Genomic DNA, 25451 nt, shown 5'->3' with positions numbered 1-25451 from the left:
TTCAAAACTCTACTTAAAGGTCCATACAGTATAAAAGTCTATTTCCATGTGTAGTGTGATTATAGATCAGGTCTAGGTTCTATATTAATACTGTGAAAGTATCAAAGCCTCAGTCCACAGAGAAATGCACACAGCCTGTATTCAGAAACTGAGCCTTAAAACCAGCCGTCAGGACTTCTGGAACTTTGTGATGTCACAACAAAGCAGTCACCAAGCTCAGTGATTCTCCAACACAGATTCCTCTGGTTTGAGAATTGGCACAACTCAACAACATATAGAACATAGGTCTAATTGTTTTTAGACATTTATATGTGGAACATTTACAGATTATAACTTTAAAGCATCAAAGTAAAAGTCTTTTAAACTTTAAGTGATTAGCTGATTAACTGTAAATGAACTCAAATATCTCATTAACATTAAAGGAGAAGATCAGATTGATTGAAACATTGTTCTGCAGGAGTAAATAAAAACACAATGTGGGGGACGACCTGACAACTGATCAGCCCTTCCTGGATACACGGCTGCATCATTAACCTGTTCAAACCTGATTTACCCATGGAGCCACTTTTCACTGTGACATACAGTATTTATACCCGTTAGACGGATTATTTCAGACATTGATTGAAACACGCATTTCCTTCATTAATGAGATCATTGTTTTAACCTGCAGACACAGAAAGATAAATGCAGCTGCTGCAGTGGCCGCTCTCTCTCTCTCTCTCTCTCTGTCTCTGAGGTGGGTTCAGCTCTATGTGCACTCTGCTTTTTTTTTTCTCCTCTTTATTTCCAAAACATGAAGTCATTCATCATTCTTCGCTGCAGACTGGGGGCATGAGGACATGCTTTCATTACTGTCCCCTTGTAAGGGCAATTTAAGCCGAGCAGACCGTGCAGCCCCGCTCCCTCATTCCAGAGGCTTTGTGGTGGTCGGTTCCCTGCATGAGGCGCAAACAGAGCAGCTGTGGTGGGCGACACATTTTATCTTCCCATTACTATTTTATTTTTCTCCAGATAACAAATATTGATAGAGATAATTATCCCACGACCGTTTCAATTTCTTGTTAAAGAGACATGACTCAGTGTATCGTTACTGAGAAAATGTGCGTGTGTGTGTGAAAAACTCACACAAATGGTTGATATTTTCTACGACTCTAGATAAACCGGGGTGTAATCTGAAACTAGTCTGAGTGTGGGAGGCACTAAAGTGAACTGGAATGCCGGGGGCATAAAAACTGCATGTTGGTTATTCCAGTTATTTTGTACTACACAGCACCACCCTTTCACACATCCACCCACTAACACTACTGACCTACTGACTGCCCTTTTCATACCTTTAGCTGTTGCTTTCTTTTTGGGATTTCTTTATTTCAGGTACAACTGTGTGCGTTCCCCTCCTTTTGTCAAGGCTTAAGAGCCGGGTCGGACAAACCGGGGGGCTCATCCAGGAGTTTAGGAGTCATACCCCCGACCTGTGGACGTACCTCCATGTAAACAGACTGAATGACTGATCATAAGACTGAACACACCTGAGATGCTGGGTTGAAGACAACGGTCACCACTCCTGAAGAGACCATCTGAGCGTCTGAGTTTTTAAAAGAAGAAGACTTCGGCTCTTTTCAGCTTCGGTGTTTTATTCTGTGGAAAAACCAAAGTCAGAAGGTCACGTGACAAAGAGCTTTTAATGTCAACACTCCGCAGGAGGAGCGGAGCTTTGTTTCTGTCAGGTGGAAGACGACCAACACAGTTAGGTACCATATATAGTATAGCTGTCACAGTGTGTGCTATAAGTCTGTGTGTTTACATGAGCTCACAGGACGTCCCATGAGCTGCCACCTTTGGTCAGAGTAAATTTACCAGGGAAGAAAAAAGGTGGAAGTCGGACAAAGCATGAGGCAAATGCAGCATCCGTGGAGAGTGGAGGTAATGACAGAGAGCAGGTGTGATGATGGGCCACTGATCGTCTCAGGTCACCCACAGAATCAGCCATCCATTCCATTACGTCCCTGTTTATCCAGAGTCATAGAAAACATGAACCATTTGTGTGAAAATCTGTCACAACTGCTGCGTGAAGTCTTCGGTAATGGCTAAAAAGTGTTTTCTGAGGTCACACTGACCTTGACCTTTAACCTTTGACCACCAAAATCTAATCAATTCGTCCTTGAGTCCAAGTGAATGTTTGTACCAATTTTGAAGACGTTCCATCGAGGCGTCACAGAGGTTTCGTGTCCATGAGAATGGGACGGACGATGGACGGACAACCTGAAAAACACTCTGACATATAAAACACAGCCATTTATCCGGTGAGGAAAAAAAAGCCTCATAATTTAAAACAGCTGCAGCGTGTGTTGGGAGGGTTTAAATCCTTGTTTCTAAAATGTGGATATGTAGCAAGTTGGATTCGCTGAGTTATTTGTTAAGTTAAAGGATGTTAAGGCTAAATCCAGGCAGGCAAAGGAGATTTCACGCTCATTCAGGAACACAGCATGTGTGAGGACCATGAGACACAGCTGCTTTTCAAAGAAGATATTGTATTTCAATAATATTTAAGAAAGAATACACACACACACAGAAACCAAAATAAGCCATCTCGGATTTTTCCAAGTATTCAAAGTTACTTTGAGGAGGGGAAAAAATAATAATAACAATAGAGCAGTTCAGCCCAGTCTTTGTGTGGAAAAGTTCATTAAATCCATTGAGTCCTCTCCTACCACACGGTGGAGGCGGGGTTCATCTTAATCCAAGGTGTTTCCAGTCTGACGCTGAGGAAGACAGGAAGTCACCTGATCTAACCCGGATATTTATACATGTCTGGGATTGGCTAGAACAGTGCAGTTGGCAAACCATGGGTTATAGATGACTTTTAAGACTCTCCATTTTTAAAATGCTCTGCAGCTTATTCCATGTGTCTGGAGCTTTACATCCAAGCGGTAACCTGAGGCACATGGAGTTTTGCTGGTACTAACTGATCTGACCAAGAGAGATGTGATGTAGGATGGTCATTTCCCAATGAGGGCTTTTTAAATAAATAGGTACCAATGAGAGAGAGAGGACCAACCAACCGTGTAGTACAGGGTCACATCATCATCATCTAACCCTGACAGGAAGACTGCTTCACTGATCACAACTCTGGTTTAAAACATTTTTCCTGAGTCCAAAGTGACCTCATTCTGCAAAAATGTTCAGTCTTCAAGCTGTAAGAATCCTCCCATCTGACACACACACACACACACACACACACACACACACACACACACACACACACCGCAGACACAAGGCTGTTTTTAATTCTCATTCCCCTCTGAGGACCTGCTGGTCTCAGAGGGGAAGCGGACTCCGCGGATCAGCGACGGTCCAGGTTTATTTGGACAGACACGAGCGGTGTGTGGACCGACACACATGTTTCTCACCCAGTCGTGGGTGTGTTTATTTGAAAGAGCCTGTCACTTGCGGAGACACAGGGCTCGTTGTTCAGCAGGATGGAGACATGTTTATCTGACTCTTCTGTCTCTTCCTGTGTCTCTACTGAACTTTATGGTTTAAAAACCACTGTAGGAGTTTGAGGAGATGGATACTCTGTCTGAGGAACATTTGAGCGGTCATGATGAATAAAACGGTTTGGTAACTTTTCAGTCAAGGAAAATAAATTCCTGCTGCACATGTTGAATATGTGAAGTCAGAGTCCTCCAGAGTAACTGAGTGTAGAGCTCAGTATGGATCATTAAGGAGCTGTCACTCATTATTCTATAAAACGTTTCCATAGAAACACATCTGCTCCTGAGCACATTTACAACCTTGTCATTTCTATGATCTGGATCAGAACCTGTGACTCAGGCAGCTCAGATGGAGACAGACAGGAGTACATGTGATTCAGAGGCAGCAGTAATATTTTCAAGTGAGCCATGAGTTGGAAAACGTTGGGAACCACTGCCTCACATCACGTTACTGAAAAAAGTAATCACATTACTGCAACATGTTACTAAGTAATGATTTACCACCCGTCACTGCCTGGTACCGAGCGTCGACCTCTGAGAAAAATAATAACCAAAGCCTGCAGTTCCTCTAATGGCCACTAGAGTCTGGCTCCAACAGTGAGTCAGTCCCCATAGACTCCCATGTTAAAATGTCCAACTTTACAGCACAAATAAACATGTTTACAGCCTGGTACAAAAACAGTTTTGCTCTCTAGAGCTAATTTCCTGACGACTGTACGGGCAGTGAATTTTTACATAACTCGCTTGTTTAAATTTTATTAAGGCTTAAAGTTCTGCATAATTAAGGGCGTGGCCGCTTTGAGTGACAGGTGGGTGAGTGTATGCTTGCCACGAACCATCATGCACTGCAGTCTCAGCACCACACGCGCTCCTCCTCTTTGCCCATTAGCTGAGAGTTCGGCGGAGTCAGGTACTGCCAAGATGGCGACGGTGGAGCAGCCCACTCTGGGCTTCAGAACGGTTCTCTTCCTGAAAGAATTGAAGTAAAGGAATTATTTTACATGCACACCTGGAAGTCCCTTTGTGTCCAAGTCCAAGTATATTTCCTTACATTAGATAGATAAATAGATACTTTATTTATCCGGTAGAGGAAATTCATAGTAATTTTCGTCATAATCAGGTGATTGATGGAAACTGTATATAAAACCAGATGAGAGTGTGCACCTTACACAGTAGGCTGAAGGTTTAAATATAACAGGTTAACTTACTGAACAACAGTGTGAACCAAAGAGAGCAGACTGTGAAGAAATCTGACCACCTGTGAAGTCTTTATTATCTTCACCTTGTGTCTTTTCATCATCACTGTCACTGTAGACTGCAATGTAACACGAACAAGACATTGGTCATAGGGAAGGAAGCAGTGCAGTTTCTCATCAGGCTCATAGTTTCATTAAAGACTCGTCCTGTAAAACTTAATTAAACTGTAGTTATTGTAAAAGACACCAGAGACTCATTACGTCAACAAACACTTGAGTCTGAGGGGAAGCTGAGATCCTGAGAACTCAGAGTCTGTGGATCCGAGATCAAATCATTTATTTGGTCACTTGTTTCACTCACATATAAGTTTAAGTGGAGCATTAATAAAACTAACCACAGAACAACTTTCACTTCATGAATATATCGTAGATGTCAGTTTCATTAGAGTTTCTTCAAAGACTCAGTGAGAGCTCAGGTCAGAAACTACAACCACACCTGAGGCCTGTCAGGTAATTCACTGCCGAAATCAAACTCCAGCACCAACTGATTTCCTCTGTTAATCATGGAAGGAAGCAGGAAAGATGACGGATCATGTTTAATTTGGCCGGACCATAAAGAGACGAGTGTCGCCTGACACTCACAATCTCTCACTGCTGTTCGACAGGTGGTGTTAGAGCACACACAGTCCGTCAGCTGGGATTACCTGGACTTTAATGAACACCTGGATCATGATGGTTTGGCAGTAGAGGGGCCGTGGGAATGACTGTATAGGACTTCATCCTTCGTTTACATGGCTCTGTGTATGAAAAGTTGTTATTGTCAAAACTGCTGAAAGCACGTGAATCAGATTCATTCAGTGCAATTTAAGCATTAAGAACAAAATCCTTATTTTGCTTAAATTAAATTCATTTTTTTAATTACATTTTGGATGAATTCAGTAACGACCATTACCACAGTCCATATGGACACACGTGAGCACATATGACACACGTGCATGCGATTTTGCACGTGAAATTGAACATTTGAAAACACGCTAAATTCACATGTGAAATGTGTGGAACACGTGCTGACACATGGGCAACATGTGGTTCTGTAGCAGCTCAAATCAAAATCATTCAAACGGAAAATCTGATTAACATGCATTCAGTTGTATATCTTTAATCTCATCAACAGTCTGAATAATATTAACATTTTTATTGATTGAGTTAAATTTATTTCCACATTTCCAGAAGCTGCTGTGATGGTTCAATAAATACAGGTAGAAAACGGAGCTGGTCACAGAGCCTCTAACTAAATCCATCAGGAGAATTCAGTGTCAGTAGTTCATTAAGTACCAGGAGATATTAAATCTCATCGTATGCATCCATCAAAATCTGTACCAGCTACTCGAGGTCACTGAAAAAGTTTATTATTGTATATTTTCTAGAAAGACGAGAGAACAGTTTCACTTGAGTTTGTGTTTTGCTTGTTAGTGTCTTTAGATTTTTACTGGAGCAGACTGAGATTATTGAGCTTATAAATACTGCAGGCCCTATTTCAATCTAAACTCACGACGTTAAGCACATGGAGCAAGTGCATTTAGGGCGTGACATTTACCTATTGATTTATTTTAATGTGAATTAATGAAGGACACTAATGTTTAATCTTGTGCATAAAGTACAACAATTCTGTGGCAACCTCATCTTCATCATCTCCAGAGAGGGTTTTTAAAAATGGGAACTCCTTTGTGATCAGTTAAAGAAAAAAAAGCCAAAAAGATTTAAAAAACAAAAAGAAACAACACATCCACTCATCCATCTTCTGGGGTTTTTCTTTCTTTGTGCGTCAATCAAGAAGTTAGTTAGCAAATTTTCCGGTGGCCTTGTCCTGTGAGATGCTTCTGTGAAACTGATCTGGGGAGATATTAATCCTCCTCACGTTCAGCTCTGCAGCGAAGCCTCTCGCCTTCTGGTAGAAGAAGAGCGACAGATCCCGGTCGATGAGGAAGTTGTGGTAGATGGTGGCGAGGCGCGTGCACAGCTGCAGCTGAGACCTCTTGTTGCCCAGGTCCATGGCTGCAGCCAGAGCCAGGTGGTAGTAGCCTGCAGCATCGAACGGGTCCTGGAGAGAGAACGGCAAAATGCACGGCCCTTAAAAATTTGGTCATATTATTGTCTGTTGTGTTTGATACAAATGACAGTTAAAAACACATTAATACGGAAGCCAAGTTGGTTGCATTGTTTTTATCCTGTTATTTCGAGATCATGATTCATTTATATTTAAGTTTGTTTATTTATATTAATCTTCAAGAAAAGAAGCACATTTTAATTTTTATTTTCTATTTTCAAGTTATATGCTGTTATGGAATTCGAACTCTAGTACTGAGTAGAGAGCAGCAATGTTTTTATGAGTGAGTTCCCATTTTGTTTGTAGTGTGCATGAGTGCAAAGATGTTCATGCACACCAAGCAGCAACCTCCAGGGCTGAAAACTGAAGCCGACACCAAAACCTGCAGTTCCGCTAATGACCACTAGAGTCTGGCTCCAACAGGGAGTCAGTCCCCATAGACTCCCATGTTAAAATCCAACTTTACAGCAGAAATAAACATGTTTACAGCCTGGTACAAAAACAGTTTTCTAGAGCTAAATTAGCTCTAGAGCTTTCTCTAGAGCTAATTTCCTCCTTCATGACAACTGTTTATATAACTCACCTGTTTACATTTGATTAAGGATTAAAGTTATATATAATTATGGGCGTGGTCTCTTTGTGTGACAGGTGGGTGAGCATTTACACCAAAATCTTGCTTCCATTTTAGGATTAGTTGGGAGTTAGGGGCGGAGTCAGGCACTGCCAAGATGGCGACGGTGGAGCAGCTCTCTCTGAGCTTCAAAACCGCTCTTCAGAAACCTGTAAGTGACACCACAGAGGCTACGTCCATCTTTATTTACAGTCTATGATGCACATGCATGAACAAAAGACCAGCGCGCAACACCAACACGTCCTTCAGTCTGAACAACTGAAAATAATTTGTCCCTATTATAAAAACATCCACAGTGCCTGAAGAACAAAGAGGTGGTAACTGTGAAAACTATCACTGTGTGGCAGCTACACAACAAACAGCTCTGTCCATGGTTCTGAAACAGCTGAGCAATAGTCACAGGTACAGATTGGTGAGAAATTATTAGGAAAAAGGAATAAATAAGTGAAATCATAACAAAAGCAGATGCCTCCGTACAGGGAACAAGAGTTCCCTGAGCGGGTTAAGGAGTATGAAGATTAGCACTATGCTAACTTTGTGTTGAGATGGGCCTTTCCTGTTGTCTGTGCAGCGTTTCATTGACAAAATCAGAAATGACTTGGAACTCATCTTCGATGATGAATGACTTGCTAAGTTCTTCAAACAAAGTTCAGGGGCCAGATGCATAAAACTCAGTGTAGATTCATGACTGAAACTACGTGTCGCACAAAACCAGAAACATACACACACATTCTTTTCAGCAGGATTATAAAGCCATGTGTGCGCATGGTTCCACTTTATAAATCTCACTCGTTGAGAACTCGGGCGCATGTGCACGAGCCTCATTTCCACTCCCACGATCAGCCATCAATAATCAGTCAGTTTGTCTCCACCACAAGTGATCAGACACAGAAGGAAGAGGAGAAAAAGAATTTCACTGATTGTGAAACAGGTACAAACGTTCATCAGTTTACTTTAGTACAATTACTCTAATGTAAAGTTTATTGGGACCAGAGAGTCTTAATGAGGCTCCAACACTGATCAGTCAATATTCTAATAGTATGAAACAGTTACACAATGACTCAAAATGAAGAATAAGAACATTAAATGATGCTGAAGGAAACATTGAGCACAAACATTAGTTCTGTTTATGATTGTTCAATTGTTATTGTCATGGTTTGCTATGGCAGACACTTTTTGTTAGTTTTGTTTTGGACTTTTCGCACTTCCGGTTTTATTTTGTAATAAGGTTTCCTTGTGTGTCTCAGTGTTTTGCTTCCTGTCTTGGTCTTGTTTGTGTGGTAATTGTCTGCCCCGCCCTAATGTGTTTCACCTGTGTTCAATCACCCTTGGCTTCCCTTGTCTATATAGTCTTTGTGCTCTCCTTTGTCATTGTCGGTTCGTCTGTTTATCCCTGTTGTCTCTCCGTTGTTCTCTGGTTCTTGTGTTGAATAAACCTGTCTGCATCGTCCCCAATGTGTTGGCTGCATTTGGGTCCTACTTACCTCTATCCCTGACAGTTATTGCTGTGTAAACAATAAAACGTATAATCATGATAATGAATGAAGCTCCGTGAAGTCCGTTATTTTATTTTGTGTTAAATTACGTGTCTCTGATTTAGTATTTCCACTTCACTGTAACATGGATCACTCAAAGGAATAGCCTGTGTTTATGAATACCACTTTATGTGTACGCATGGTTTTTATGTGTACGCATCATTTACGCATCTGACCCCTGGTCTTTCAACTCCCAACTTGATGGTCTTGACCTGGGACAGGACTCTGGATGTAACCTTTACAGTCTGGCGGTGCACATCATTGATATTTTGCGGCACATCAGCTCAAGTAGGCCTCAGTCTGAACTCTGAACAAAACAGTGTGGCACATTGTCTCGGTGACCTGTTACGTGACCCCTCACCTTCAGGTCGTAGAAGATGATGTCCCCCAGTGTCTGGTAGACCCTGACGTAGTACAGTGTCTCCTCATCAAACTGCAGAGGTGCTGGACACAGGGTCAGGGTCTTCAGGTAATGGTGTTCAGCAAGTTCATACTGCTCCAGGCGGTGGTAGAGAGAGGCCAGGCGGTGGTAGGCCACCCGCTCATTCAGACACTCACCTGTATGTAAAACACAAACGCATAAAAACACAGGACTTCAAACTGTCAGGAAAAACTCACATGTGCACCACTATCTACCACTAACTGCCTGTGATAAACCCACAGAGCTGCTGAGTCTCTGTGTTGACTTGTTTCTCGTACCCTGAGTGATGCTGATGTCCAGAGCAGTCTGAGCAAACTCCACAGCGTCCCCGTACAGCTGGAGACTGAGCATCACCTCAGTCAGTTTATTACACAGCCTCAGCCTGGTGTGAACGCTGCCGCTCTTCACTGCGATGGGCAGAGCTCGGTCCTACACACACACACACACACACACACACACACACACAAACAGGACAATTTGAAAGGCTTAAAGGATAATTCTGAGTCACTTTAACAGAACTCTTATTGCTATAGTTTCAGCACCTACCCTGTAGAAGGTGATGGCTTTGTCTCTGTCCTGGCAGCTGTTGAAGAAAATGTCTCCTGCAGCTTCCAGCAGCTTCAGGATGAACCTGGTGTCTCCGATGCTCAGAGCGACGTCCTGAGCTACCTGACAGGGACATCAGCACAAACACAGGCTTTTATTCTGAAACTTCTCACTGTGAGTCTTAGTTTACCTGTCAGTGGCAGCAGATGTTCAGGGTCCCACGAACACAGTCCGGAAAAAGTACAGTTTTCTAATACACACCAGTTTTTAGGATTTGTGCAATTATTCAATCAGCCAATCATGTGGCGGCAGTGCAGGACAAAGTCAAGACTGGTTAGAGCTGACAGAAAGACTGTGGTAACTCAACAGCCCCAAACCCCGCCCACCTGGACCCACCATCCAACCTTGCATCTGCTATATTTTTATTCTAACATTCAGAAAACAGTCAGCCAATCAGAAGAGAGGCTCCTCTCTTCTGATTGGCTCACCGACCTGTTGTTACTAGAGCTCCAGAGAGAAGCCTGAGAGAGGAGATGTAAAACTACACTGAGATGGTTTTTGGTTCTTAAAATCACAAATATATTTTCTTATGGATCACCACTTCAAATAAAACACAGAAGAGGAAAATATGGAGCTTTAACCTAGAGATATTTAGTATCAATGATTTGCTTTTGTTGTTTTGTTTTATTTGGATTATAAATGTTAGTTGCTAGAAGCAGCTTTGTGATAGGCTGGAGATCTTATTGTAACTTGTTAATAAATGATATAAATATAAATGATATATAAATGATTTACAATAAGGCTCCTTTTACCAGTTATAAATGGTACTAAGTCAGTAGTAAGATTAATATGTAGAAAGCATTAACTTGATCTTGCCAAATAGTGAGCCTGCATTGATGTATGGAAACTGTTGTAACTTGTTTATAATTGTTTATTTCTGTTTTCTAAAGTGTTAACAAACTAATTAATAAACCAACTATATACCATTTATAAACCCTTTATAAGTGTAAAGTGGTACCCCTGCCTCTCACTCAATGTCAGCTGGGATTGGTTCAGCCCCCCCACGACCCTCAAAGGGTAAGCTAGTGGATGGATGGAGCTGCTGGATTTCGATTTTTATATTTCATATTTTGTGGGACAGACCACTCTAATGGCATGATACAAAAATACAAAAGTCAACAAAAAAAAAAAATCCAGCATTTCAGACCTAACAGTACTTTAAAACTCAACAGTTTAGCATCCGACTGACAGACAGAGACTGTGTGTTCTCAGACCTGAACATAAAGGTCCACCAGCTCAGTCTGGCCCAGCAGGTGGTAGATCTTCCCGGCCTGCAGCCAGCCGTACGCCTCCTTCTCCCTGCAGCCCAGATCGATGAAAATACCCAGACTGCTCTTGGTGTAGTCCAGAGCTGCCCTGTACGCCCTGACAACATTCACACACTTAGATTATTTCAACAACTCAAACTCATCTTTGACGCACACACACAAGCACGCACACACGCACGCACGCACGCACGCACGCACGCACGCACGCACGCACGCACACACACACACACACACACACACACACCTCTCTGTGCCCAGAGTGAGGTAGAGCTGGCTGACGGCCTCCAGTGCGTCCCCCTCCTGTGCTCTGTCTCCGGTGCGTCTCAGCAGCTGGACCTGGTGCTGGTTGTAGATGATGCACTGGGCCTGGTCTGGACTCTCACTGCCGTACAGACAGCACAGGTCTCTGGTTGCAGTCAGCTGACCTGGCAACGAGCAACAGTCAGTTACAGATCACTGAAACAACACAGCATGATCCCAGAATATAAACCAGAACAAATGCACCTACAGTCTAACAGGTTGGCGTTGATAGCCAGCAGCAGAGCCCACTCGTAGCATCCTTTCCCATAGTGCACCTGCTGCTGCGTCACGTAGAGCTGCCCAAGCTTCAGCAGCACTGTGATGAAGTTCGCCTCATGACCGTCTGAATCCAGCTCTGAGAACAGCTGCACAGCCTCCGTCAGGTGCCTCTGAGCCAGGCCTCTAGCTCCCGCCTTCAGACACAGCAGCCCTTCATGAGGACGAGGAAGGACAATGTCACCTCACAGGACTGAAGTCCGCCGGAAGACCCACCTGTCACACAGCCTGTGTGGTCTTACCGAGGTTAGCCTGAGCTACAGCCCAGTTTGGCAGGTCCTCATACTCTTGGCAGATGTCGACGGCAGCCTGGTAGCTCTCTGCCGCCCTCTGGAGGTCGCCCATACATCGGAGTGCCACACCACGCATGTTGAGCACCACACCTTCATGTTCAGTCAAACACATGTACTTTAGCATGAATGACACAGCCAGGAGCAAACTAAGACACAGAGAATTACCAAAAACATTTATAATAGTCATAAAATACATCAAATAGTAAAGATTTAAAATCTCCAAGGGAAATGTAAGACTATAGTATGCATAGTACCTGAAACCAGTTCTGACAATATAAGTGTGAACATGAGGGATATCGATTGGAAGTAGTTACTGTGGATACTGGATTTAAATGAGGGAAGAGATTTGAGGTAGTTTGGAAGCTTTATAAATAAATAATATGAGATGTCTGTTTCTTGCTGACTGAAGCGAGGTCCAACCCACAGTGCAATATATGTCGAGTATTATTACCTGGCTGAAGTTCTTGGCAAGACTGGCAAGTAAACAGTTGTCAATGCAAACGTTGCTATGTAGCAATAGCTAAACCTACAAATAGCTCCTTTAATCTCTGAGGATGGGCACAATGCTCTGACACGGGACACAGGCTAACCACAGGAGCCGTTATGAGCATGTGCTCCTGTTAATAAAACATGTCACTGACATATAACTGACAACTGTATATAGGGTTGCCACTTTTCCATGCAGAAAAATAAAGGACGCCCCCTCCAGTGGGGGCGCCGCTCCACTGGGGCCCGATCACATCTGGCCCAAGAGTGGGGTGGGGCACTAGTTGTGGTAAATCATAACTTTAAATATTGTTTTAATAAAATCTTAAGATTCATACTTTGAAGTGCTCTATAACCAATGTTTTTTAGAAATAAGCTTTATAGATATCTTTGAAGTTAGAAACTTCGAATCAATTTTACTTCAGTCAATGTTGACAAATGAACTCCATCTCTTTATCACAACTCAACAGGCTTCTCTAGTGGTAATTTTGTCATAGCTGAGAACAATAGGCCAACATCAGAGCGTGACAGAGAGACCATGAAAAAAACAGCATGTATCCTCACATCATTTCACAGTGCTAATTTTAAGAAATAATCTACAAACACAAAACCTTAGTGTAAAGGAAGATACGAAAGATAAGACATTAATGTTTGCACAATGAAATGCACATAACACAACGTTGGCAGATGCTTATTACTAGCTATTTAACGTACACCTTATTAACTTAAACTTCAAATTAACTTATTAACACACTTTCTCTCACCCTATCACTGACGATCTATCGTTCCTTGTGCTTAAAACTAACCAACCAAACCAACGAACGCTATGGGCAGGCCGGTACTAGCCATAAGAGGCTGAATGCGGGTTGGATGATGCTGAGTTCAAGGCAACTGGGAATACGGGACAAACAGTGTCCCGGGACGCAATATTTAATTGTAAGAAACGGGACAATTGTGTATTTTACGAGACAGGTGGCAACCATAGTTGTGTAATAATTTTAAGTTTCATCTTGCTGTAACATGTAACCATAAAAATCCACTGACCCTCCAGGGGGCTTGTGCAGTGCTCTGGCATTGAAGACAGGACCGAGTCCAGTATGTCCAGAGCCACACCAGGCTGTTGGTCGTCGATGTGAAGCCATGCCAGCCAGATGAGGGCGCTGTTTCTCTCTGGCACTGAGATGGGGACTTGCTGTAAAGGTGGACTGTTGTTGATGAGGCGATGCATTTGGTGGATGGCGTGGCCAACCATTCTGTGCTTATAAAACAGCTGGCAGAGACATACAGTCAGCTGATGGAACAAAGTGTGGTGTTGGTTCTTCCCTCCTCCCTGGAACTTGGTGAATGAGAGGGCCTGGTGTAAAAATGGCGCCACTTGAGGCGGGACGGAGACATCTTGCTCCGTGATCCCATTCAGTTTGTGTACATTGTCCAGAACCAGACCCATGCTGTGAAGACAGTCGCTCAGCTGGGCAGACGGCTGCAGAGAAGCTCTCCTTGCTGAACTGACGCTGAGGTGGGGGAGGCAGAGTTGACTGTAGAGCCTCCCCAGGCTGAGGTATCCATGACTCAGAGAGATGCTCCATGTTCTTTGAGCTTCAGCACAAAGAACAAGTAGTCTTTCAAGATAGGGGACAGCTTGAGCCCCATCAGCGTGGGTCCAGTGGTGCTTTGCCAACAAGTAACAAGCCCGGGCCTCTGCCTTTCTGTTGTGGGAGAGCACAGCTTTCTTGAGGATGTATTTAAGAGCAGAATTGTCCTCTAAGCTCTGCATGCAGTCTGGGATTCCCAGAATCAAGGCAACGAGTCGTTGAGTCACAGCAAAGAAGCTCTCTGTGTTTTTCTGCAGCAGGTAAATGGCGGCCAGGTTAGAATAGATACTGGCCAACAGCTTGAAGTCCCTGAAGCCCTCTCGTGGAACGCTGAGGGCTTCCTCAAAGTAAACCCGAGCCTGGCTGAACTTTGACCTCCCAGCGCAGAGCTTACCCAATAGGAAGCACAAACGAGTCTGTGACCAGAAGAGTCGCTTCTTCCTGGCTGTTTCCCTGGCAACAGCCAGGAAGGCGATCAGCTGATCCTCGTCAGAGTGACCAGAGAAGGTGGAGGAGGTGAGGAGTTCAGAGTTGAGACCGTACAGGACGCCAAACTCTGCTTTGTAGAGCTGTCCCTCCAGAAACGAGAAGAGGGGAATGAAGCTCTCAGTGTTGTTGTTTCCTTCAACAATCGGGTGAACGGTGAAACGGGGGGGGCTCGGGTCTTCAGCCTCTGTAGACGGAACCGAGTCCTCCCGAGACCGTTTCATGGTCACGGTGAGATCTGGTGCTGAGTCTTTTCCCTGATCCAGAATCCTCTGAATGTTCATCTTCAGCTCAGTCTGCTGAGTCTCAGCTTCACTCAAACAGCTGACTGCAACAGAGAAATGGATGGAACAAGCAAAACTAAACTAAAGAAGAGACAAATAAAAAACATGTTCATATGACATTTAAGCAGAAACGCTTACCTAATGGTTTCTTCTCAGAGTCTTGGCAACTGATAACATCTGAGATTGAACAAGAAAAAGTGAATGAGACAACTTCCTAAAAACAACGATTCAGTTCAAATCCAATTGTAAAATGTTTTAAACATTGGTTTCATAAATCAAGAACGGTCCGGCACATCAGTGAGCTTCCTCGTACATGTTCAGACTGACAAGAGGTCACATGGGAGGAGCTGCATTGTTGGTCACGACCTCTCCTTCCTGAGTTACAGTTACAGTTTGATGTCATTATGATGTCAATGTGAAGTTGACCTTTGACCTTTTGGATATAAAATGTCTTCTCTGGATCATTTTATCCATATAGACATTTTTGTTAAATTGTGCCTTAATTACTGAATGAATTTGTGAGTTATGGCCAAAAGGATGTTTTGTGAGTCTGGTTGTCATGACGCCTGTGCTGAGCTCACATTAACCCAGAGTCTGTTCTCCTCCTTGTCTTTACTGCTCTGTGTGTGTGTGTAGTGGATTCTGCTCATTTCACTCCCTGGTCTCTTCAGTTATAGAAGAAACAACCTTAACACTGCTGCCGTGAGCCAATTCCAATTAAAAAGTATGTTCTTCGGATCATCCCTGTTCATAACAGTGTGTTACTTTTGTTTTGTCAGAGGTGAGAATACATTCAACAGATTTCTGTCTTATAACACAGTTATTACAGTTTTGATCCATTAGACGTGTGGTCAGAGGATGTCGACATCTTCATCGTCCCCAGAGGATGAATCCTAATGACTAGCACGATCACACAGCTGACTGGTTTTGACTTCTACTGAAGCATCTTGACAACTGTGGACTGCCATGAAATTAGGCTCATATATTTATGCAGGAAACTACAGTAATCCTTTGGTTCACGAGCAAATACCTGCAAAGTTTATGACCCATCAGCCTCAGCTGGACTGGAGTGTTTAGTGCTAATTAGCATGCTAATACACTAAAGTAAAATGGGGAACATGGTAAACTTTACACCTGCTGAACATCAGCACTGCAGCCTCTCTTACCCAGTTTGTAGTTGTGACCAGTGTCATCTTGGGATCTCTTCTTCAGTAAAGTCGTCGTCTCCTCTATGACTTTGTCCTCCTGCAGACTGAAGAACCTCCCGTCCTCTTTCTCCAAAAAAATATCTGCTGAGCTGCAGAGAAGAGAACAGCATATAATCCTGTTGTAAACAGTGACAAGAAAACATGTGAAGCCTCTGGAACGGCCTGTTTTTCTGCATTAACTGGCCACCTGACAAGAAAACACTGATTTGTTTGTCATTAGTTCAAACAGATTGGGTTTGTTCATTATTGATGAAGATCTGATCAGATTTTAACACAAATTTAAACATAAGTGAAGATAATTCCAAAGGCTTCACCTACTTTCTCTTACCACTGTGCTCTATTGTAAAATTACTGAATGTGTGTTTTATAATACAATATATCCACATATACTACATAATAGATGACATATAATTAATATCGGTGATACACCCACTCGCAAATGTCAGTGGACGGTTTCACTAGGCTCGTCTTGACCAGACCCACTTCTCCTGTCGCCTCCTTTCTCCCTGTGAACCAATCAAAACAAGACACCAGGAGTCCCACAATGATGATACGATCACCTAGTTCCATGCTCAGCTCATCTGGGCCCTCAGCATCATATTCCTCTGTAGCCACACAGGTGCCCCTGGCTGAACAGAGCAGAGTGAACATTAAGGCTTTTAATTCTCTTCAGGAAACACTAAACATAACATATCATTGATAACTGTAGAGAGGGCTGCTGTAAGCTCTTCATATACTGTATCAAACTGATGACAGCAGTTGAATTGTCAGTTGAACAAGGAAAATGTATGTATTTTACGGCTGAAAATTTTTAATATATTGTTGAAATACTATAAAAAAGTTAAAGTTAAATGGCAGATAAAATGTAATTCCTGGTTGAAATGGTAGTTTAACGCTCCATATTTTCCTCTTCTGTGTTTTATTTGAAGTGTTGAGCCATAAGAAGTTATATTTGTGGTTTTAAGAACCAAAAACAATATAAATGTAGTTTTACATCTCCTCTGACTTCTCCCTGGAGCCAATCAGAAACCTCTGGAACTTTGTGATGTCACAACAAGACAGTCACCACCCTCAGGCTCTGAGCGTTTCTTCTGATTGGCCGACTGTTTTCTGAGTGATCCAAAGAATATTGCAGATTTCAGGTAAACACTCAGAGAAACCAAATCCTACAAGGTTGTGCAGTGAGAGTGGCGACTGCTTTGTTGTGACATCACAAAGTTCCAGAAGTCCTGACGGCTGGTTTTAAGGCTCAGTTTCTGAATACAGGCTGTGTCCATTTCTCTGTGGACCGAGCGCTTTAATACAGTCACAGTTTTACTATAGAACCTAGACCTGCTTTATAATCAAACAACACATGGACATCTCCCTCTATACTATATTGACCTTTAATATAAGCCCTTAACAAAGCCGAAGTACCATCTGAAGTAAAAGGACTTGAAGATTCAGCTAAACTTTAGGCATGAATTGGAGTTAAATCAAGTCTATACTACTACTACTACTACTAATAATAATAATAATAATGATAATAATGATGCAGTTGAAACATTTGGAATTGTTGAAATACTGTAAAAAAGTTGCAGTCAAAATGTAATTCCTGAAGAAAGATGAAATGATAAAATAAAACTGAAATGTTAAAATAGTAGCCCTACAGTACTATAAAGTTATACGTAAAACACTTAATTATGAACATGATTCTAAGTTATATAAGGGCATTTCTCTCTTTTTTATATGTTTATATGTTTTATATGTTGAAACCACCCTCCATAGCTTTTATTGCTCTTACCAAACTGCAGAGGGAAGTCACAGGCAGGTTTGCCATCTCCAACTAAAATGCTCTCAGAACAGGATTTGAGAAACCACCTGTGAATACATGGATTATTAGACCAGAGCAGAACAGCGCCTGTCTACTGTATGATCAGGTCAGTGTGAGATCCTATGAGATGTGTTGAGTCCACACAGCTCTGTGTGTACAGGCGACTCACTGATGAAAAGGAATGACTGGCTCCAGAGCAGGTTTGGGTGCAGTGCCCCGGGCTCCGTTAGCCAGGCAGAGAACAGTCCAACCTGAGCCCATGAAGGGAGGCTCAAACTGGGCTATGTCTCCCTGCTCCAGGTACAGGTCTCCACCAGAGATGGAGCTGTCAAACATCTGGTTGGCGCTGCAACTAGCAAACAACGAACCTAAGGACAGAGAGTGAGGTTATTGTGTCTGTCTTAGCATTTGTAGTGATATTTATATATTCTCTGTCTGTCATTCTTTAGCTGCTGTATATTTGCACTTTTATAACAGTGCACTTATTCTTCTTCTGCCCTGTACAGCCTCGCAGCAGACATCTCATCTTCTGAGTGACAAGCCGATTTCATCACCTACCCTCCTGCATGAGGATGCGTTTGTAGATAAGGTTGAGCGTTTCCTCCTGAATGGAAACTTCAATAGCAACGTCGTCCTCTAAAGAACTGAGCCAGAACGTCTGGTCCAACAACAAACTCTCCATACACTGACCCAGGAAACCTGGAGGAGAGGAGGAGGAGCAGAAAAGTGATGATCATATTTTACTATGAAACAGACATACATCTTTAATATCATGTAATAATTATCATTATTAGTTTAGCACTGTTGCATTAGTACAGATAGTTCAAAATATTGCAAAAGATGCCACTGACAACTATATTATTTTATTTCATTACAAACATACCTGTATTGTAATATGTGGTGAACTTCCATATCTCCTCAAATGTTTTGAATCTCACATAAATAACTTTTTCTTCACTGTTGATGGAGATGACGTGAGCAGAAAGCTCCTGCAGACAGAGACAAGAAAGATGTCATGACTACAGACACTCCTCGATGTTACAGTTTGGGTCGGTGTATTTGGGTTGAAGTAGAGAGTGGAGGGAGGGGAGAAAAGCAGAGGAGGCAAAAACTTCCACAATACTCATGGTTTATTAACTCACTACACTTCACCTTTACCATGCCTGGCTGGACGGCTCTTTACAGTTTAAAAGGACACAAGCTTAATAAGTCAGGCGGTCAGGTGTGTGTGCGTGTGTGTGTGTGTGTGTGTGTGTGTGTGTTTGTCATGAGCTGTACCATGAAGAGAGCGTTGACCTTGGTGCTGTCGACCTGCAGAACACGCAGTTTCCCTCTCAACATTTCCTTTAACTGGTCGTCTGCAGGAAGACGCTCAGGACCTCTGACCAGCTCCAGCTGCACAGGCAGAGCTGAACACAGAGAGCAGTCAGAGAACAGGCAGAGAACAGGCAGAACACAGAGAGCAGTCAGAGAACAGGCAGAGAACAGGCAGAACACAGAGAACAGGCGGAGAACAGGCAGAGAACAGGCAGAACAGTCAGAACACAGTGAGAAAAAAGGTCAGATGATGTCTGACTGATGGCAGACAAATGTCAGAATAATGTCTGAATGATGTCATAATAATGTCATAAAATTGTCAGATTAATGTCTGAATCATGTCAGAATAATGACATAATGACATCATTATAATGGAATAATAAAGTCAGAATAATGTCAGAATGATGTCAAAATAATATCATATTGATGTCATAATAATGTTATACAAATGTAAGAATAATGTCATAATGATGTTGTGATAATGTCATAATGATGTCAGAATAATGTCATAATTACATAATAATGAAGTCAGAATAATGTCACAATAATGTCATAATGTCCTGATAATGTAAGAATGATGTCATAATTGTGTCATAATAATTTCAGAATGATTTTAGAATAATGTCAGATTAATGACATAATGACATCATTATTATGTAATAATAAAGTCAGATTAATGTCAAACTGATGTCATAATTATGTCATAATGATAACAGAATGATGTCAGAATAATGTCAGAATTATGTCAGAATAATATCAGAATGATGTCATAATTATGCCATAATAGAATCAGAATGATGTCAGAACAATGTCAGAATAATGTCAGAATGATGTAATAGAATCATACAAATATCAGAATAATGTCGGAATAATGTCATAATGATGTCAGAATAATGTCATAGTGTCATAATTATGTAATAATGAAGTCAGAATAATGTAAGAATGATGTCATAATAATGTTATAATAATGTCATACCGATGTCAGATAATGTTGGAATAATGTCAATATGACATCATTATTATGTAATAATAAAGTCAGAATAAAGTCAGAATGATGTCTTAATGACTGTGCATGACTGTTGATGCTCAGTCTTTCTTTTTGGACTCCCTAAGAGAATTAAATCTTAATCCACCTACCATTTCCTGATAGTGGTATAACATATAATAGATCTGTGTTAATCCTACTAACTCAGTTTCCTTTACAGATACCTGAAACACTCTGATGGACAATGAGACCTGTCATGTTTCTGACCAGCAGTTGACAGTATGACCACCTTTTCATGTGATGAATGATTGTGGCTGTTGTTGTTAGATTTAAACCATGAGATTGATTCACTCCATGATTAAACTCCACAGTGCTCCTGTTCTATAAACCCATGCAGTAATTTGACTCGATGATGACACTGTGACCGACTGTCAGATTAATGAGTGACTTTGGAGGAACTCACAGGTTCAAGGTATAAACCACTTCAGATTCTGTCACATGATTTTCCTCTGAGTCTGTTTTACAGGTCATGTGTTTACTCTCATGACCCTTTGACAGAGCCACTGACAGCAATGCATCATGGTACATTTGCTCTGTTTTATCTTGAATATAAATATCAACCTCTAATGGGCAGTACACAGTGACCTGTACTGACTATATACACTGATGGCTGCCAGCAAAAAGGGGGACGTGGTGTCACATGCCACTTCCCAGTGGCATCAGACACATATAAGACTGGCACACAGATGGCACATGCCAGACAGTAAGCAGTGGTATCTGCAGGTGGAACAAGAATGACAGACGACAACCAGTGGAACATCACCAACATACAGTCAAAAGCTCCATATGCCCCTAAATCAACAGAGGCGTAACATCAGGTGCTTTTTTTATCTCTGCATCACTAATGACATCAGACAGACTGAAGTTACCTGCCGGGACGTTCTCCTCACATGTTGACGGAGTTCCCTTCACACTGACAGCATCTGTTCAAAACATTACAGAGCACAGCTGGAGTCACACAATATCACTACTACAGCTGTTATGACTGACCTGTCTTCACCTGTGTTTCTGTCACCAACAGGAATCACAACAAGCAACGTTCACCACATCTACAACAGTGTCAGTCAGAGCTACGGCAAGAGCATCTTAATAATCATTCCGGACATTGTAAAGTGGCTTAAACGTTCAGTGAGGTGACAGGAAGGTTGCGGGTTTGACCTCTGACCCAGCAGGACGGACTCCGTGTGGGAGACCCTCCTCCCCCAACCACTGCTCTCAGATCAGACTGTGGTCATGTTGAGCTGTCCAACCAGAGGAGACTGTCACTATCAGAGTGAAGACTCTTTATTTACCTTTACATTAATTTACTCATTAAAAATAATGTCAATAAGGTCTTTTGTAATGTAATTTTAAGGGATTAATCAATGCATAAAGGAATGGATTAATGTAGTTTAATGGATTATCTGCGTGGTTTAAATTAGCGGCCTGGTTAAAACTGACCAAACACAATGAAATGTCTTAAATCCATGAAGGTATTAATGTTAAACATCTTAACTGAAAATCCATTTTAAAATAAAAATTAAGAGATAATTAAGAGTTACTTCGTAAATGTCAATGTACCTTAAAATGTCTAAGATATTTTATAATGTAGATGTTGTAACTGGTTTTTGTGAGTGAGGAGAACACTCACAGCAGTTGTGGTAATTTAATCTCATCACAGCTGACTATGTTGTAATTGTAATTATACACAATTATATTGTAAATATGTTGTAAATTGTATTTTATCTGTTCTTTAATTATTCATTTTGTTACGTTTGTTTTTGTTATTTAACGTTATCGTACAGCAGCTTTTTAAATCTATTTTACTGCATCTCATTGTCACTTTCTTTCTTGACTTCTTGAAACACTTTGAAACTGCACTGACCTGCAGGAAAAGTCCTATATGAATAAACTCTGATTGATTAATTGATTGATATATGAATAATAATAACTTCATCATTTTATAACTCCCGGCTCCAGTTGATGTTTGGAGGTTTACATATGAATAATTATCAAAATTGTTATTGATGGATTATTTCCTGCCATCAGCTGTTCCATTATCAGTCCCTGTAACATCCACTGGAGCTGTATCAGTTGACTGACATACTGGAACATTAGATCGACCACGTGACATGAGCTGTATGTGAGCAGTAATCAGCTGTTTTGATTATTATAAGAATATTAGTACAGACCCATTCTGCTGGTTCTGACGCGACTTCCTGTCCCCGGTGCTGCTGGCCGTCAGTACAGCTCTTTCTCCGGTACCTGTGGCTCCTGGTGTCTCGGTCCGACCGGGATCATGTGCCCTGCTCAACCATCCAGATGCAGGCGGCAAAACTTGTGTCTCAGTGTCAAGCTCACCGCAGGAACTGCCCTGCTGCTTCTTTTCAAAATAAAAGTCATGTTGACAAAAACGTGTCAGAAAACATAGAATTCACAAGTTTGCATCTTATTTTTTGAGGAGATTGTTTTAATATATTTGAATAAACTATAAACTAAATAACAAAATAAATTATAGCCTAGTTTCTTGTAGCCCATTCACAGTAGTCTGCCTTAATGAATATAGCTTTAGTAATCGAGTTTGTTAATTATTTGTTGTTAGAATAATTATTGAAACTTAAAATAAAAATAATATATTTTTCAAAACATTATCATGTTAAGCTTTAGGCACAAATATAAAAATAAAGAAGAAGAAATGGAAAACATTTTCAATGTCAACATTATCTTTGAATCTTCTTAAGTAGCCTAAAAGTTGGACGGGTAATTTATACAAAAAAGTGCAAAAAAAAAAAAAGTGAAACAATGTAATGTAAACATGTAATTGCTCTGATTATTAATTCATGTGTTTGTTAATTTATTATAAATGTTCATGATTTATATGAATTTGTTAATTTATTCACTTGAATTTATTGACTTTATAAATATATTATATCTGGTGTATAATTGATTTTTATGTCTCTTATTTATAGGGGTTGTTTTGGGGAGATGGAGTCAGTATTTTTATATCCTGTAAATGTTATGACTAAATTTACTGTGAATAAAATGACAATCTTAACATCACTATTAATTTGAAATTACATTCACTTAGTTTCCTGTTTTACTCTGGTTAACTTGGCTTGGACACTTTATTGACACAGACCTAAACCCTGATCAGTATTTTATTGTTTCTTCTTACTCCTGTTCAGACTGTTCAGCCTGTTCAGACTGTTCAGACTGTTCAGACTGTTCAGACTGTTCAGACTGTGCATATGAATCTAAACTCAAATGATAATTATTTAATTTTGTGTGAGATTCAGCTTTGAAAAGGTCTCTCCTCAGAATTCAAGTGCACAGTTTTCAGGTTAATAATCACTCACTGAACAAATAAAACTCCTTCTCTGACTGAACCGCTGTCTGTGTCCTAAACTGTCTGTTTCACTGTCTTTTATGTTTTTCACAGTGTTTAACCCAGACTGTGAGTTTTTAATCATCCCAGGAACCCACTCAGCATTTCCTTTCCTCCGCTCGGTTCCTCCGTGGAACCAGAGCAGCTCTAAAACTGGAGCAACACTCAGGAATTTATAACAGCAGCAGACGCACAATCACAGGAAGAGGATCACAAGTTCAGTGATGGCTCAGCACTAAAGTGACACACACAGAGTCTACTTACTCCTGTCATTACACTTTATATTACACACAGCGGCTTTCAGGTGACAAAGTGGTGTAAAGTACAACGTGGTGTGAGTAAGTCTCACATGTATTCATTTGGAGAGAATTCGTACTGACGTCTTTCTGCCTGCCATGATAAATATAGTGATACAACACTTGCATCTAAAGCAGTGGTGAGCAGCTGTGGCCTACCTGCACAGATTAGACAGGGCTGAAAAAAAGTGTCTACAAACTATGATTTTTGGGTCAGAAATTGTAATTTACAGTTAATATTGTCCTAAATAGACACATTAATTGAACATCGGTCAAAAATAAGAAGGTGTTCTTCGCAGTAAACAAGTCAATAAATCAGAAATGATCATTTACCTACAATTTAAAGCGTTACAGAGCATTTCTACTTTTCTGTTATTGTGGGAAACACAATATTACACATTATAGTGTAATTTGTTATTCACTCAGTTCATTTAAATGTAGATATTTTTTTTGTAAAAAAAAAAAAAAAAGCTCATGAAAATCAAACCTATTAGAAATCCTTTTTCCCCTCCTTTGGTCTCCACCAGCTCCTGAGGGGAATTTCTGGAAATATCCATCTAAATGCTCCATCATGTTCAGTCTGTCTGTCTGACGTTTTGTCTGGAAACAGCTGCTGCTGGAAACAAGACTGGTGAGGGCAATTAGTGAGCTAGAAAACCAAAACGAGGAGCTAAAAGAAGCTAAAAAATCTTAAGTTAAGAGTATGTGATTTCACTGTGTGGGTTCATCACTGTGACCAACATCTGTCTACACACAGTCATTTGATCCATCCAGTGTTAATGTAGAACACAGTTGTTTCTTGCAACCCCCCCCCCCCCCCCCCCAACACCTCACATGCAGTCAATGGTATACACTAGCTACAGCACACATCAGCAGGAGCCTCACTTATGTGGGTTTCGGGGCAGCAGTAGTGCACTGTATAAAGGTTTGATGCGCCAATATCATGGGCAATTGCGGGCCCCTGTTTTGGGGGTGGGGTGGGCAAACATTTGCCTGATTCTACTATCTATCTACAGACTCATGATTGTTTCCTCCACCAAGCAGCCAAGTATCAGGAAATATGGTCTCACTCTCTCCTTCCTGAGTTACAGTGTTGAATAATGACCAGAAGTGTTTTTGCAGAACATTATGTCACAGTGAAGTTGGCCTTCGACCTTTTTGGATATAAAATGTCATCACTTTACTTTATCCTTATAGACATTTGAATTAAACTGTGTCATAATGAGTGAATGACTTTATGAGTTATGGCCAAAAACATGACTTGACCTTTGACCATCAAATTCTAATCAGTTCATTCTTGAGTCCAAGTGAAAGTTTGTGACAAATTTGAAGAAGTTCCATCAAGGCAGAAGGACAACCCGAAAACAATATGCCTTTCTGATATACATTACATTTGTCTCAATTACAAACAATAGATCATATATATTATATTATTA

At 41.2% G+C, this 25451-nt stretch overlaps 1 protein-coding gene across 1 annotated transcript; it reads right to left on the bottom strand.

Annotated features, from left to right (window-relative positions):
- Positions 1 to 5009: 5009 nt before the first annotated feature.
- LOC130164045 (SH3 domain and tetratricopeptide repeat-containing protein 1) lies at positions 5010 to 24790 on the bottom strand. The gene is made up of 20 exons (XM_056368430.1): positions 24503 to 24790; positions 22527 to 22717; positions 21225 to 21278; positions 19272 to 19402; positions 18877 to 18982; positions 18552 to 18692; positions 18163 to 18361; positions 17964 to 18040; positions 16614 to 16809; positions 16139 to 16269; positions 15111 to 15149; positions 13655 to 15016; positions 12074 to 12214; positions 11764 to 11985; positions 11500 to 11680; positions 11202 to 11352; positions 9928 to 10050; positions 9660 to 9810; positions 9322 to 9518; positions 5010 to 6788 (listed from the first exon to the last, which is right to left on the bottom strand). Exons 2-20 carry the CDS (start codon positions 22528 to 22530, stop codon positions 6525 to 6527), a joined length of 3870 nt encoding a protein of 1289 aa, XP_056224405.1. The 5' UTR covers positions 22531 to 22717; positions 24503 to 24790; the 3' UTR covers positions 5010 to 6524.
- Between the last annotated feature and the right edge of the window lie 661 nt (positions 24791 to 25451).

This window comes from Seriola aureovittata, chromosome 23 (genome assembly GCF_021018895.1).
Source record: "Seriola aureovittata isolate HTS-2021-v1 ecotype China chromosome 23, ASM2101889v1, whole genome shotgun sequence".
Classification (NCBI taxonomy): Eukaryota; Metazoa; Chordata; class Actinopteri; order Carangiformes; family Carangidae; genus Seriola; species Seriola aureovittata.
The sequence above is the reverse complement of the archived record's forward strand: the minus strand, read 5'-3'. Positions and strand labels throughout refer to the sequence as shown.

Excerpts from the sequence above, each read along its gene's own strand:
- LOC130164045 (XM_056368430.1), bottom strand. Across the intron at positions 15,017-15,110 it reads CTCTGAGAAGAAACCATTAG|TCAGCTGTTTGAGTGAAGCT; the intron begins GTAAGCGTTTCT and ends TCTCTGTTGCAG. Across the intron at positions 9,811-9,927 it reads AAGCCATCACCTTCTACAGG|GACCGAGCTCTGCCCATCGC; the intron begins GTAGGTGCTGAA and ends GTGTGTGTGTAG.